Source organism: Neolamprologus multifasciatus, chromosome 18 (assembly GCF_963576455.1).
Source record: "Neolamprologus multifasciatus chromosome 18, fNeoMul1.2, whole genome shotgun sequence".
NCBI lineage: Eukaryota > Metazoa > Chordata > Actinopteri > Cichliformes > Cichlidae > Neolamprologus > Neolamprologus multifasciatus.
This window is the reverse complement of record NC_140456.1, coordinates 12,239,761-12,254,792: the sequence shown is the minus strand read 5'-3', so window position 1 is coordinate 12,254,792 and position 15,032 is coordinate 12,239,761. Positions and strand designations below refer to the sequence as shown.

General features: G+C 38.2%; 4 protein-coding genes across 6 annotated transcripts; 3 read left to right on the top strand and 1 right to left on the bottom strand.

The window, feature by feature from the left end:
• Positions 1–235: 235 nt before the first annotated feature.
• Positions 236–4,341, top strand: tmem59 (transmembrane protein 59). Its single transcript, XM_085140440.1, has 8 exons — positions 236–465; positions 693–798; positions 1,032–1,126; positions 1,435–1,587; positions 1,721–1,796; positions 1,937–2,060; positions 2,187–2,304; positions 3,568–4,341. Exons 1-8 carry the CDS (start codon positions 310–312, stop codon positions 3,718–3,720), a joined length of 981 nt encoding a protein of 326 aa, XP_084996566.1. The 5' UTR covers positions 236–309; the 3' UTR covers positions 3,721–4,341.
• On the bottom strand, positions 3,870–8,771 carry lrrc42 (leucine rich repeat containing 42). Its single transcript, XM_085140439.1, has 7 exons — positions 8,101–8,771; positions 7,878–8,009; positions 7,684–7,805; positions 7,474–7,559; positions 7,280–7,393; positions 6,093–6,177; positions 3,870–6,015 (listed from the first exon to the last, which is right to left on the bottom strand). The coding sequence occupies exons 1-7, from the start codon at positions 8,487–8,489 to the stop codon at positions 5,726–5,728; spliced, it is 1,218 nt and encodes a 405-aa protein (XP_084996565.1). The 5' UTR covers positions 8,490–8,771; the 3' UTR covers positions 3,870–5,725.
• A 188-nt stretch (positions 8,772–8,959) lies between these two features.
• yipf1 (Yip1 domain family, member 1) lies at positions 8,960–13,157 on the top strand. Of its 3 annotated transcripts, none has more exons than XM_085140443.1 (10): positions 8,960–9,056; positions 9,311–9,382; positions 9,498–9,655; positions 9,738–9,818; positions 9,915–10,002; positions 10,162–10,278; positions 11,016–11,182; positions 11,361–11,543; positions 12,146–12,225; positions 12,527–13,157. In XM_085140443.1, the coding sequence occupies exons 2-9, from the start codon at positions 9,349–9,351 to the stop codon at positions 12,203–12,205; spliced, it is 888 nt and encodes a 295-aa protein (XP_084996569.1). In that variant the 5' UTR covers positions 8,960–9,056; positions 9,311–9,348; the 3' UTR covers positions 12,206–12,225; positions 12,527–13,157. The 3 variants fall into 3 exon arrangements, with proteins under 3 accessions (XP_084996569.1, XP_084996568.1, XP_084996567.1); XM_085140442.1 differs by having other exon boundaries at positions 8,988–9,056; positions 9,237–9,382; XM_085140441.1 differs by lacking the exon at positions 8,960–9,056 and having other exon boundaries at positions 9,065–9,382.
• Positions 13,158–13,265: 108 nt separating this feature from the next.
• LOC146497441 (uncharacterized) lies at positions 13,266–14,981 on the top strand. Its single transcript, XM_085140444.1, has one exon. The coding sequence runs from the start codon at positions 14,143–14,145 to the stop codon at positions 14,899–14,901; it is 759 nt and encodes a 252-aa protein (XP_084996570.1). The 5' UTR covers positions 13,266–14,142; the 3' UTR covers positions 14,902–14,981.
• Positions 14,982–15,032: the final 51 nt, after the last annotated feature.

Sequence of the window (15,032 nt, the reverse complement as noted above, 5' to 3'; positions counted from 1 at the left end):
TTGTTACTGTTAGGATTTTAGGGTTTTTTTTTAAAGTCAAAATATTATTGTTGAGTATTTGTGGATATAGTTTACAAAGAAAAAAAGAAGACGGAAAACACAAACTGTTTACAATGAATACAAAACAGAACTTCTCATGTTGGAACATTGTTTTCCAAACAAGATTTTAGGGTTTTTAAACTTAGCAAACCTTAAATTTAGCAAACTATGAAAAAAGTCTCGCGCGAGGGAAAGTTCCCGCGAGAACACAACCCGATAAGGAGATCGAGGAAGAGGATCGTGTTATTTGTTTAGGTTTTGGCAGGCGAAATGGGGTCTCTTTCCTCAATTGTCTGCACTTTGGGACTCGCCGTCCTGTTCGCAGGCACCTTAGTATCTTCAGATGTATTTGACAGCGTCTTGGGAAACACTGCGTCCTGCCATAAATCATGTGAAATGACATACAGTTTGCATACCTATCCTCGGGTAAGTTGTCATATTGAAAAGGAAAGCGACTGCTGCTACCATTAGCTAGCTTTTGCGTTTGATAAGTGGACAAGCGTGTGTTTTTTTTTTTTCCTTTTTGCAATGCATTTTTCTTTAGCGAATATTGTTTGTGAAGGACAAGTTTTGAAAGTGCGTCATCTTTCAGCTGGATATCCTTGTTTGTCGAGTCATTCAACTGGTCCTCCCATTTGTTTTTTATTGTACAGGAGGAAGAACTATATGCCTGTCAGAGAGGCTGCCGCCTGTTCTCCATTTGTCAGTTTGTCCGTGACAGCGAAGATTTAAATCAGACCAAATCCGAGTGTGAATCAAGTAAGCTATGCACTGACCCAGTTAATTCACAGCTGTGCTGTCGAAGAGGTTTGCTAACTAATTACGTGCTATGTTCGTAACAATAAAGTATTTCTTACAATCTGCTTCCGTTTTGATACATCCAGTTCCATGGTGTAAGCTTGCTCTAGAGACTCTTTGTTCTGTATCCACAATCCAGTTGGATCTGTTAGCTCTATCATCTATTACCGCTCACCTCTTTCAAACTTCTGCAGCCTGTCACGAAGCCTACACCCAGTCTGATGAGCAGTACGCATGCAACCTGGGCTGTCAGAATCAGCTCCCCTTTGCTGAGCAGCGAAATAAGCAGGTATGACTGTGTATAACGCATTCAGGCAGTGGCTTCCACAGAAACATCTGCAGTATTAGTAGTTTTTTTTCATAGTTAATTCAGATTCAGTAAATACATTTAACTAAAGTTTAAATGCAGAGACTTGAAATTGCTTTTGCAACTTTACTGTAGGGATGGCTTTGGTACTGGAGCATGCAGCTTTCATTTAGGTCAGCTGTTTGATCTCTCTTGATTCTGTATTTGTTGCACTTCAGCTCCCACTTTTAAAATAATTCTTTGTTCAATATGTTTGTTTGTTTATTTGTTTTGTTTGTTTTTTCCCCCAGTTGGAGAGCATGATGCCTAAGATTCACCTTCTGTACCCATTGACTTTGGTCCAAGGTTTCTGGGATGATGTAATGAGTCAGGCCCACAGCTTCATCACTTCCACATGGACTTTTTACCTCCAGGCTGATGATGCCAAAGTCATCATTTGCCAGGTAAGTAAAAGAAAACTAACCCCCTAATCTACCAGATGCAAAACAACACACTTCACCCTGGTAATGTGCAAATGTAATGGAGCAAAATGACTAGGAAAAATAAATAAATAAAAATCTGCCCTATATTTAACAGGTTGTACCTGAAATCAAGTTCTTTCCAGTTCAGGTTGAACTGGAAAAATATGTTAAAGAGGAACCTCAGAAGAGCTGTAAGACCTTTCATTCATCCTCTTAAAAAAATAAATAAAGTAATTAGTTAAGGACAAAAGTAGTTTTGATCTCAAATAATGTGTTAGGTTAAGGCAGACATCACTGAATATCTTTCTGAGTTTGGTTTCTTGTTTTCAAGTTCCTGGACTGAGCAGCCCTGTATTTAAGGACTACGAACGCACTTTAATCCAGGAGAGGGACAGAGACATGACTGGGGACCACACCTATAATGACGAATACAATCTTTTCAGCTCTTTCTCAAGGTTGGTTAGCACATTTCTGTCTACATTGTCCAAGAGGTGCTGTTACCTTGAACAGGATATTAATGGTATTGAGGATCTTGCATTTGTGCAGCTACATAACCTTGATACTTATCCTTTACTCCTCAGGAATCCTTGGCTACCAGGGTGGATCCTTACCACAACTCTGGTCCTGTCTGTTTTTGTCCTGATCTGGATCTGCTGTGCCACTGTGGCAACTGCTGTGGATCAGTATGTACCTGCTGAGGTATGATATCTATTCTTGTTTGTTTAAGTGGTTTACAGCAGTTTGTTTAGCATACAAGCTTAATCTGGGCATATCTGCTATGTGTGAATTCAGTTGCTGTAGTTCTGTTTTTATATTCCGTATAAATTATTTTTAAATGGATAATTGCTTAATGTGCTGTTGCAAAGTTAAATAAGAAACTTGGTTCCACTTTCGCATCTGCATAGTAATTATGAAGCTACAGCTCCGAGGTGACTAGCATATCTTGGCACAAAGGCTGGAAATGCCAGTCTTGTCCAAAATCACCCGACCAGTATTTCTAAAACGAGGATTCTCAAATTATGCCCTCTGCAGAGTAATTGCACAAATCTACACGTCATTCATATGTAATAAATCCCATTATAATGTGGCAGCACAGAATGACACCAAAGGACTATTTCTTTGTTTCCAACTCTTCTTTATGCTATATATGTGTGCCAGTCCTTTGTGGAGTCTTCAAGGAGCTACGTGGACCTTTATCCTCATGTTATAGCAGTGTACTGTCACCAGGGGGCAGCATTAAAATATTTTGTCTCCAACGACAGCTGGTGGGCTCTTCATGTTTGTGCAGTGGTTGGTCCTTAAGCACAGACCCTGCTGCAGAGAACACAGAAATCATAACAGACAAATGGCTTCTTTACAGTGAAGAGAAACACTGTTTAAAAACAAGAAAATATGATATCCACTTCTGCTTAATTCAGTTTCTTATGCATACTTTTTCATACAGTGTATATACACTTCTTCCATTTTGTGCCAAATGCCACTGTTGCTCCCTTCAAGCAGACGTTTCAGCCAGTCAGTATTCTGCCTGTGCGTACCATCATTGTGTGTTTTAGAGAAGTGCATGCAAGCGTGTCTGCATTGGTCGCATACTCAAAATGCTTCACTCTGTATCACCAAAGACTGGTCTCAAGAAATGTAATAGCCACCTTACTAGACTAACACGGGCAAAAAAGTGACTGAATAAACGGAATACCAGCAAAAATATCAGACAAAGGGCACCTTACAAATAGCGGGTGGGCTTGGTGTGTGCATTTGGGCTGAAGTTATTTCCTGAACAGTCATTTTGACACTTCTGGTTTATATATAGACCAAACAAGATGGAAGCTGGAAGCTTTAGAGATCATGGCTGGCAAAAATGTTTTTTAAAGAATTCCTTGAATAATGAGGTTTGTGTTGACAGAAAAAAAATCAATCGTCAAAACAATGTTTAAAAAAAGCTTTTCCTTTTTTTTTTTCTTTCAGAAATTAAGCATCTATGGAGACAGTGAATACATTAAAGAACAGAAACTGATTCCATATCCAGCATCCTCCCTGCTGATCATCACCTCCAATGGATCAGAGGAGGAGGCTGGACCACTCCCTTCCAAAGTGAACCTAGGGCAGTCTAACATCTAGAGCCCAAAGCTGTACAACAGAGGGGATATTCTCTTTTATGTATAATCTCAAGTTAATTTTTATCCTTTGGCTTAAGACCTGTCTTGATTGTAGTCTTAAGTCACTACTTTCAGAGTCTCACTACTTGCAGAACTTTTTTTCCACCCCTATTATTATTATTATTATTTTATTTTTTTATTTTTTCTCTTTTTGCCTCCTGTCAATCGTAGCTTTTAAAGTTGGAGTGATAGTTTTTCTGTATATTGGCATAATTGAGGCATTATAGCACAGTGACAGCAGTACAAGTCAACTAGGTTTTGGGGGGGTTTATTGCAATTTTGGTGTGCATTAGCTCTCTATTGGTGTGCTTACTTTATTGAATGTTTAAATTAACTCTTTGTGACTTGAAGTGATGCAAGTTTCTTCCAAACCGTTAACTTTTGATAAAATAGGTTGTGGTGGTACTGCAGACTTACCCTGTTTGCTTTTATGTTTCTACTGGGGTGATAACGATATTGAATTTTACAGCAAAATTCTCTGCTCTTTATATAAATTGATAGTGATGGTACAAACAGTAAGTCCTTCCTGCTTAACTGTTGTCTCTTCTTATCATAAGTCAAATTAAATACAGAGTGAATCTAATGTCTGTTTTTTGTTTTTGAAGTTTAAAATGCCAACGTATGACTCCTATTGCAATAGATAATAGTTTGCAAAAGGAGTCGTAGAACTCTTGCTCAATGCCTTCACATAACTACACAGGTAGATTTTACTTTTTATTTTACCACAGTAGATTACGTTTTACTGCAGTGGTCTAATTTGCATCTCTGACAGTACATTGTAGTGGGCACAATGTTGCCTTTTTATGTAGTGCAAGACATGCAAAACTTTCTTTTGATCGCTTATTGCTACACCTCACTGTTTTCCAGAATAGCTCTATAAAAACTTTTTGAGGCAAAACTGAGAGTAGCTAACACTTCCTGTGTTAGTGTTTATCTTCGATCTCTGCTATGAGGTTAAAAATTGTATGATGGGCTGCGTGTAAAGTAATGAGCCTTCACACAGCTTTACAACTGCAGAGGGGAAAAAAAAAACAGATACCAAGTTTATTTGAACATTTGCTTGTATGACTACTTTACCATTGGCCTCCCAAAGCAATTTTCTAGCTACCTGATGTTATAAACATTATAGAAAGACCTGTCAATAAAATGTCCTAGAAGACATCTCAAGAGATAATTGCGTGGTGAATATAAGGGGGAAAATCATGACCAAATTTATCTGCTGCTCCCTCTCTGTGGAACATGTACCATTTTTCTACATTGAAAAACGACCGTGCCTCCAGGTTTTCTGTGTGATAATTTGATTTTAGGGGGGAACTGCACAGACTTGGCACATCAAAGTCTGTTTACACGTCTGGGGCAGTACATCTGCAGTTACGTGAAAAAAGTTGGACAAAACCTTTTGTGGCATTAGAGAGATGTGTGCAACATCAATATAAATCGCCTGAAGTGATTTAAGTTGAATCAGCACTAGTCGGGCATGGACTTCCAAGTTTGAAAATGAAAGAAGAATCTAGGGTTGCTTAATTTGAAAGAAGTGGGTTTCCCAGACCGGTGAAGCCTTCTCATCATCTCTGCTTAAAGCCTGAAGTCATCACCCCCTACTGCCATAACAAACCGGAACCTTTGAGTTGAGTTGCACTGTGTAAAGTCCAGAAAAGTAAAGTTCTTGCTAGGACCCATGAGCAAAAGTTTCTTCCAAACACATCCCCAAGATTAGGCCCAGAACAATAATCCACCTTGTCCTGTTTAAAGTTACTGTTGCACAATAAAATGGATAATAAAGAAGACGAATGAAAAAACAATACTTTATTGTTAAAAAATATACAAACCGTATTAATTTAATCCCAAAAGACATTTTTGTATTATAACCAATGGAAACCATCTTCCTTCTCTTGAGTCTAAAGGCAACCTATTCATTGACATGTTCAAGTAGCTCTTCAACCTGCGTTCTAGTTTGGACACTTGCCTTAATAGCTGTTCAACAAGTCAATGTCCTCTGCAGTAAGAGTTGGTGAGGACGAACATTTTCCTGGAGGGCTTTCATTTGAAGTGTCACACATTTCCGACTGAAGCCTCCTTTTTCTGAGATCATGGCAGGGATTCTCGAAGTCATTTGCCCTGGAGGGAACCTGTTTTTCTCTTACGTCATTGTTCGCCGGTCTGTAGAAATGGAGTCTCTCACTCTTATCCTCTTCCGTGCTCTTATGAGTCAGAGGTGTTGCATTCAGTACCGTTCTGACAAACTTCTGCCTGCCAACTACAGAAAAATTTTTTAAAAGTGTCCAATTATTTATTTAAAAATAGGCCATCACTGTGTAAATATGATGAACTTACAAAAACGAAGTGCTGATGTTCTTGATTCTTCAACTTTTTTCTGTTTTGGCATTTGTGAGCTATTCATTTCCCACTGGTTTACAACCTGAAAACATGCCAAACATTACTTCTTGACACTTCTTATTTAAAAAAAACCAAAAAAAAACCCAGTTGTGATCAGAAGTTTAAATACATTCATCATGGCATGAATTTCATAGTTATTCTGAGCTTTTAATTATTTATTTGAGCTGTAAAACAGAATATGTTTTTATAGCACTCATTGACTTGACCATCAGCAGAACAATGGGGAAGTCAATGAAGATATAAGAAGAAGAATTGTGGATTTACAAAAGTTTCCAAGGGTTCTTGGAGCCATTAATAAAGAACTGCAGATTCCAAGATTATCAGTTGAAACAATGGTACTTTGATCAAACTGTCGCTCCCAGATGAAATTAAATTTGTTAAGATATTCAGGAACAACCCAGAAACTACCAATACCCAAGCATGCCTTGAACTGGAAACGACTGTAACACCAGCATCACGGTCCACACTGAAGGAAGTTTTAAATGGCTATGGACCAAGAGGGTGCTGACTAAGAAAGAAGGAGGACTGAATTTTGCTGCTCCCTACATGGACAAAACCAAATGCCATCTGGAGAATTTTTTTATGTTCAGACAACACAAAGATTGAACTATTTAGCCACAATGACAGGAGGTATGTTTGGAAAAATAAAGGTGATACAGGTGAACACTGTATCAACTCTAAAGCATGGCAGTGGTAGCATTATGCTTTGAGTCTGTTTGCTGCCAGTGGTACTAGTACACTGCACAAAGTGATTTAAATAATGAAGGAGCACTACCTCCAAAAGTCCACCTCAAATCAACAGCTAGACAGTTAAAGCTTGCAAACAATTATGTGTTCCAACAGGACAATGTTCCCAAACACAAATCAAAATTGGTTTTGTTGAGGTGCAACTTGCTAAGGGACATTTAACCAAATGTTGGTGAGGCTGTATGTATGAGTGGAATACAGAAATTCCAGAATAAATTCAAACATGTACATGTTTTTTAAAGTTATTAAAGATGTGTACAATACAGTGATTCCACCTTGGGGGGAAATAGTTTACCATTATCATACCCATAATGAGTCTATGTAAACATCTGACCACTACTTCTATCAATGTCAAATCTGCATTTAAACATACTTACCTGCTCAGCCCAACCTTCTGTCTTGCATCTTGAGTGATCAAAGGTATCCAGTGGTTTCTCAGAATAAATTAGTCCTAACAGGTTTGACATTGTTGTCTTCAATCCTGTGCCAAGCTAGAGGTATATATTACATTTAGATGTCAGTATAACAATGAGCCACAGATAAGTGTTACACACAACTGTTGATGTTATACCTTCAAACTGGTTCCAGATACATCAAGATTTGCAAGTTTTGGGAGACATGTGAGGTATCCAAGAGCCCTCTCTGAGATATTGTTGTCTGGAAAAGACAGAATATAGCTGATCAACAATTTTATAATGATGTGAGTTTTGAATACTTCAAATCTGGAGGGGATGGTATTTGTGCCATCACCATGAAATCAACTAATAGTTTGGTAACCAACAGGAAATATCCAGAAGCTGAAGACAGTCCAGTCCCTTGTGCATCATACGGATAGGTGCGGTCAGTCGTTGGAGGCCAGCATCTGACAGGCTGTTACTACCGATGAAAAGTTGAATCAGGCTCCTAAAGTGGGAAAAAAATGTTAGCAACAGCTTTTATTAAATCTTTCATGTAATTTCTTTAGGAATGCAATACCTTGCCAGTGAGGTGGATGTTAGATGTTGAAAAAGCTCATGATTGTCACCCAGTTTGCAGCCAAACAAATCCAGAGACTTCAAATTATGAAATGTTTTTATTTCATCCATTCGCTCGTGCAGAAGTGGAAACCTGCAGAAATAAAAGAGGAACAACAAATGCTAGCTGTCTGTGGTAAAGAAGAAAAGGAACCTCGCAGTTTTTTGGTGACAGCCCGACTCACCTGTTTCGTAAACACAGTGATTCAAGCACCATGCCTCCATATGCATCACTGAATAACTGCAGGGCTTTTGAAGAAATTTCTGGGTTTAAGAATACACGATTTTCCTCAGCTGCTACAAAAAGTTTATCACCTATTTGCTCAGGGAAGCCAATCAGAGAGTCTACATGATGGATATTGTCAACTACAAACAACAAAGTGATGTCAAAGAGAGATTTTGTGGTATATCGCAGACTTCCCTCTTCATTGTAGGTGAATATAAAATGCTCTTTTCTGGGCACAAACGGATTTGTCCTTCTGCACGATAACGCTGGCTTTGGCTGTGCCAGGACTATGTCACTGACACGACGAAGACTGCCTCTTTCTCGCACATAAATGGTGCTATTGTCCATAGTAAGGTCGCACTATTAAGGGCTGCACGTTAAGTCAGCAAAAACTCGAAGTAGCTCACAAGCTAGCTATTAAATAGTATCATGTCCTTGACTAAAATTAGTATAAAAGGACACCCAAACCATGCAGTTAAACTCTTTTACTACTTTTTTGCTCCAAATATTTCACATTTTACGGCATTTGCTTTACTACTTGCATGTATTATGACAAATATTCCGGGTTTCCTACGGTAGCCGCGGTTCCTACAGTGCAAGCAAGTTACTGGCAGCTGTGCCTGCTCACTTCAAAGTAAAAGATGGTTAATAACGAATGCTTGTTTTTTTAGGAACTTCTTACCAAATTGCGTATTATAAGTAACAAGAATGTAATATGAAAAAACGTGTACATGAACGTGAACCTCTCAGGATCTCACCAAGCAGTAGTTTAAATTTAAAAAAAAAATCCAAACCCTTATTTTGAAAATGTTTAGGAAGAAGTCCTGTTTACATCCTTGATCTAGCCTGCTCCCGGAAGTGCCAACGTATACGACAGAAGTTAAGTGATTTTTATGGATTTGGAAGGATAATTTGGTAATTGATTTTCCAAAGATGATAGCTAAACATATTTTAAAAAGACTGATACTTTTAATGGTTGTTTTTCTGTCTTAATCAGATTTTACATAGTTAATGTCAAAGTTGATGATCTGCTAAGTGAGAACTTGGTAGCTAACTCAGCTAACTCATAGCGTCTGTTCCCTTTATTGGTTATAGTGTGCGAAGTCTTAATCAGTCTCCATAGCTTCCTGAGGTTAAGTTGTTGCCCTTGTGTGACAATTAATTTTCAGTGCGTTTGAGACGGACTTCGCTCTTCGAATATTTATAAATGGCGTCGAAAAATGATCCGTTTCAATTTCAGGGTGAGTGTCAATCCTCCACTGTGTTATGTAAATGTAGTTGTTTATTATTGTGAAAACTTTAAACTCACAAGAAGCGATCGTTGACATTTTGCATTAATCCATGTGAACTAACTAGAATTTGACGAAGCTGGCGATCTGTTGGAAGCCAACAGAGATGCAACTACCATCAGCATCGATGATGAAGATGTGAAGCCTAAGAAGCAAAGCACTGCGACTGGTTTCTCTACTGAAGCTGATACCGAGGATCCACTTGCCAATGATGACCAGGCAGAGGTTAGGACAAGCCTTTGAATTTAATATATTTTATTAACTTTTAAGATTTAATTTAATTTTTCACCAACTCCTTGAATTTAAGCTTCTCTCGGGGCAAAAGAAAAGTCCCTCTTTTTGGTCTTTTGAGTACTACCAAAGGTTCTTTGACATCGAGACCCATCATGTAAGTTTTTTTCTAATGTATCCACTGACTTTTTGGCACCATTTTTGCTAGATCTCATCAGATTCCATATTTAGTGGTTTCTAATATTTCTTTCAGGTAAAGGAAAGGATAATTGGATCAATGATGCCATGGCCCAGAAAGAACTTTATTAATGTCTACCTCCGTAGAAATCCTGATCTCTATGGTTAGCTCTTCATAGTTTTAACAGATATGTCTCAATCAGATTTTTTTTGTATGACACTAGGTGTATTGTTCTTTGATGTTGTATTCTATTGGTAAATGTCATTTTCATGGAAACCCCCAATAAGGAAACAACTTACATGTGTGTAACAACTGCTTTCAGGACCATTCTGGATTTGTACCACTCTTGTGTTTGCCACCGCCATAAGTGGAAACATATCCAACTTTTTGGCCCACCAAGGCGATCAGGACTACAAATATACCCCAGAGTTTCGAAAAGGTTTGCTCCTCTTCACTCTCTTTGCAATATGACCAAAATCTCATATCCCAAAATAAGACATTTATCGTCTCAATATAAATCACAAAAATTTTACATTTTATGAAAATTCTGTGAATCTTGGGGAGCTCGACTTGCGTGAAGTGTTTCCAGCTGGGCATCCTTTACCCGGAGTCGAGTGTTTTAACCAATGCACGAAACGATAAATTTTTAGACATAAGTTGTAACGGCCGCCGTTTTATTTGTGAGTATTTATTACACGACGTGTTCTAATGTTTGAGTCTATGGTTTATTTTTTTAGCGCCTGACTCCTGACTCCACGTGATTCAGTTTATTTTGAAAAGTCTCAACAGGATCTTGAGCTTTATTGTGAAAGGTGTATGTGGAAAATAAAAGAGCGGACAAGCGATGGTTTTATCATCATTGTTGCTAACGACAACGCATAAAAACAGGCCTGTCAGTAGTGTGGTTATATTAAATATGAGAGAGAAAGAGAGAAATTAAGAAATTAATATAGCCACTACAGTGACCATCAAAACGATGAAAAAATATTGCCGTAAACAGTTTATTTTGCGACACCACAAAACAAACGATAGCGTAAAATGAAACGATAGACGTTTTTCTATATCGTCATCCGATATATATCGTTATATCGAACAGCCCTACTCTCATTTAATTACATTAAATATGGGAGGGAAACAGCCATTTCACACTGAGTTTTGATTCTTTATGTTTTCCAGTAACCATTGCTGCAACAATAATCTTCAGCTATGCTTGGTTAGTGCCTCTTGCCGTCTGGGGTTTTCTGCTATGGAGAAACAATAAAATGGGGAACTTGGTGTCATATGCCTTTATGGAGATCGTCTGTGTATACGGCTATTCTCTTTCAATATATATACCTGCAGTGGTAAGAAATTTTGTTTTTTTGTTTTGTCTTGTGTTTTGTTTATTCATTTTAAAGTAGTAGTAACAAATGAAGCACTATACTAAATTTTAGGCATTTATATAACCTCCCTAAAAGCAGATGCATATTTAATTACATTATCGCTGGTTTCTAGTTTTTTAACTTTATTTTCTTAATCAAGGTTCTGTGGATTCTCCCATTTAATTGGCTGAGTTGGTGCACCATTGTGGTGGCACTCTGCCTCTCTGGCTCAGTACTGGTTTTGACTTTCTGGCCTGCAGTCAGAGATGACCACCCCAGAGTTATGATAGCATTCCTGTCGGTGATTGTGTTGCTCAACATCCTGCTGGCTGTTGGTTGTAAGGTAAATGTGGCTACTTTTGATATTTAATGACAAAATAGTATTTGTGCTAATCCATCTATTTCATAACGCTTATCCATCTGGATTTAGATAACAATAATTGACTCTTTCTAATCTATCCTCTGTGATGTCAGTATGGCCTAGTTTTGAACCCACCTCTCAATTCGCCATTCGCAGATCCGATCACTTACACTGATATTTTGGCATTTGACTCCTCTGTGGGTTTTTGGGAAACAAATATACTTTATAGTGTCAAGTTGAATCCCTCTGGGGAGATGCGTTTCAGCGGAAACTATGACTACATTACTACATGGTGTGAGAAAGGGCTGCTAGTAAAATTCCTATCATGAATACTGTCCGGTCCTCAGGGATATCATATGTCCCACCCCATTGAAGTAATTAGGCTACAAACTAAGCCATGTCTGAACGCTTAACAAGATGAATGGCTTCCAGAAATCCTGTATTCTTTTCTCTACCCCTGAACATTTGCTTCACACTTATTCACAGTTTGGATTTCGTGCTTACCAATTTCTCATAACATGCCCTGCCAGTACTCCTTTGCACAAGTTCTTTGACACTTTACTCATTTGGGTTTTCTTTTGCAGACCTACTTTTTTACTATTCCAGGGAACAAGACGGTAAAGCCAACAAATTCGACGACATGAAAGACTTGCATTGTCTCGAGGTACCAATAGTGACACCTAAGCTTTTTAAGCTTTTGCATATACACTGAAAATCTGATATGTATTTATTATCTGTATCTACATTGTGTTTATTTCATTTGTTGTTTGCATATTTACACTCAGTAGTGTCACAAAGGAGGACTTTAATACATTATTGACCCATTTTTGGAGTTTTGGCTCACATGTGTGTCATTTTGACCTACTAAATCTGACACAGGACTTCCTGTACATGATTTTGCCGTGCCAAAGCAAGTGTTATCCCCTTTTTTGTCTTTTTCTTTTTTTTTTTCTTTGAATTTGCAGGCTCTCGTGTTGCCTTATTAGGGAGAATCAAGTTGCTGTGCTGATGAAGTCATGCAACGTCTGAATTTCACCTGAACTCGTACATCCGGTCTTAACACCTTAACCCCTGTATCCTGAGTGCGTGTTTGGATCAGCTGTGTGACATCTGAAAATGCACAATAATAGCAAGCGTGTGGGTTTTGTTTTCTTTTTACGGGTGCTGGATTCTAAACTTTATGGATATAAATGGAGTATGGTTTAAAACGACAAAAAAGGTATATTTTAGTATAACCTTTATACTTAAGTTACATTTTTAAATATTTCTATAACAACACATTTCATAACTGGTGACAGCATCGATGGCATGTATTTTTATATTCCTATAATGGGAAATTAATCATTTGTAAACAGAATTTTCTGTGTAAACAATTATACATATGGTGTGTTAACCAAGGATTAGCGTTATTACACTTGGAGCTGTTGTACATTACTCTTAAGTTTCTACAAGTCCACCCAACTCTTGCCAAAGACCTGATCTAAACTTTTAAATGGTCATGTAAGTGTTTCTAGAATTAATTTTGTAATGTTTTTGATCGGAAGTGCAGAATTTATTGATTCATGGAGAAAAATAAAACATGGTTATTGTGGGAAATGCTGTATTTGAATGTCATTGTTTTATATTTCTAGTTCATTGCAGATCTTTAACACAAACTGAGACAAGTTTCCTTATATTATATAAAATAAGTAGTTGCCTAATTGTTTCTTGCAACATGTCTAATTCACCCATTCACCCATTCATACAAGCACTTTTTTGTATGTCTAAGTGCTTTCTATCTAACAGTCATACTCTGAACTCTGGGTGGTTGCATTGGACGAATGCTTAAGATACTTCATGTGATTCTTCATTTTAGGCAGCCTTGAGTCACCCCGGTTTTCACGTCCATGTGCAACGTGACTCATTTCTTTGGGTTTCTAACTACTTTGTTTGCCAATACACGTCAACAATTGGACATTTTAAATATTTAAAGAAGAGACTGTAACTAATAGGTATAAGATGAACATTTCAAAGAGATTAACTTTAAAAGTGAGCTGCTGCTACCGTTTTCCAGCTCATCCATCTAAACTGTCACGTGGTCGAGCAAACCGATAGAATCTATCGTATCACCGTTTGGATTCGCAGATCACCCGCAGTGGAAAATCTCACAGTATATATCCAAAGCTGACCACATGCAGGCACACGGTGTGTGGTCAGCACTTTACATTCAGTGAACCTACGTAAAGACTATGCTTAATATTTCCACTAATTAAGTAGAGCTACTTTTTTTTTTTTGATTAATTAACAAAACAGAAAAAAGTGTCACTTGAACCTTTGTCAAAGGGATGGTGGCGTCCTAATTAATGGTCATTCTAGCCCCAGCTTTGAGTTACACAGGAGCTGCCTGTCAAACAGGTAACCCTGTTGGAGGAATGTCACCTGCCTCAGTCTCAGAAGTCTAGACAGCTGCACATACTTGTAGATTTATCAGCACAACACAGGAGGACTTGATTTGCTATTTGTTCTCATTTTTGGGGAATGCCTTTTAGTTATTTTTATAGCTATAGACATATATATTGTGACTTGAAGATCTTTCCATAGGATGGCCACTTCAAATGGCAAAGGTGAAAAATTGAACAAATTTGAGACGCTGAAACTTTTGGAGAAATGCAGGAAAGAAAGGGACGATGCCATGCACAAAGAAAGCGTTCTCAGAGAGAAGCTCAGGCAGTATGAGTCAAGGATGCGTTCAACAGAGGCTATGAAACAGAAACTGAAGACTCTGGCTCTGGACAACAGGGAGCTGAGGAAACAGGTGAAGGCTCTTCGTACTGAAATAGGACTTGAGTGCAGCCCTAAGTTCAATGGAAAGACCACCAAGGACATAATCAATGACTTGCATGAAAAAGAACGTGAGTGCAACTCCCTGGTGGAAAAGGCTGGAAAACTGAGTCTGACCATTGATGGCTTGACCTCAGAGTTGGCAAATACAGTCACCTCTAAAACACTTTTAGAGGATCAAGTACAGTCGTTACAGCAAAATCTCAAGGATATGACAAATAACCAGCGTCGTCTGCTTAAGTTGTGGGAAGACAAGAAGTCCCATAGGGAACAGCTTGCCCTCCCTGCAATAATACAGAAACCTGGACTGAAGCCACCCGTCCATAAAGCAGTTCAAACCGACATGTCCATCAGTTCCACCCAAAAGCTTCCAGCCAATGCTTTTGAGATAAAGCCATTTTCACGGGACAGTGACAAAAATACTGTTTTGGATAAACACAGTTTCCCATCTTACGGAAACGGCTATAGTCACGGAAAGAAAGCTTTCGTGCATGATGAAGCTAAAGGAATACAGAACTGACTTCACTGACAGCTACTGACTCTCTGCACTTGAGATGGCAACTAATTACTGGACTAATGATACATAATGACTGAGAGTAAAATGAGACACAATTTTAAAGCTGATTTATGTTCTTGTGTAATTCCATCTTG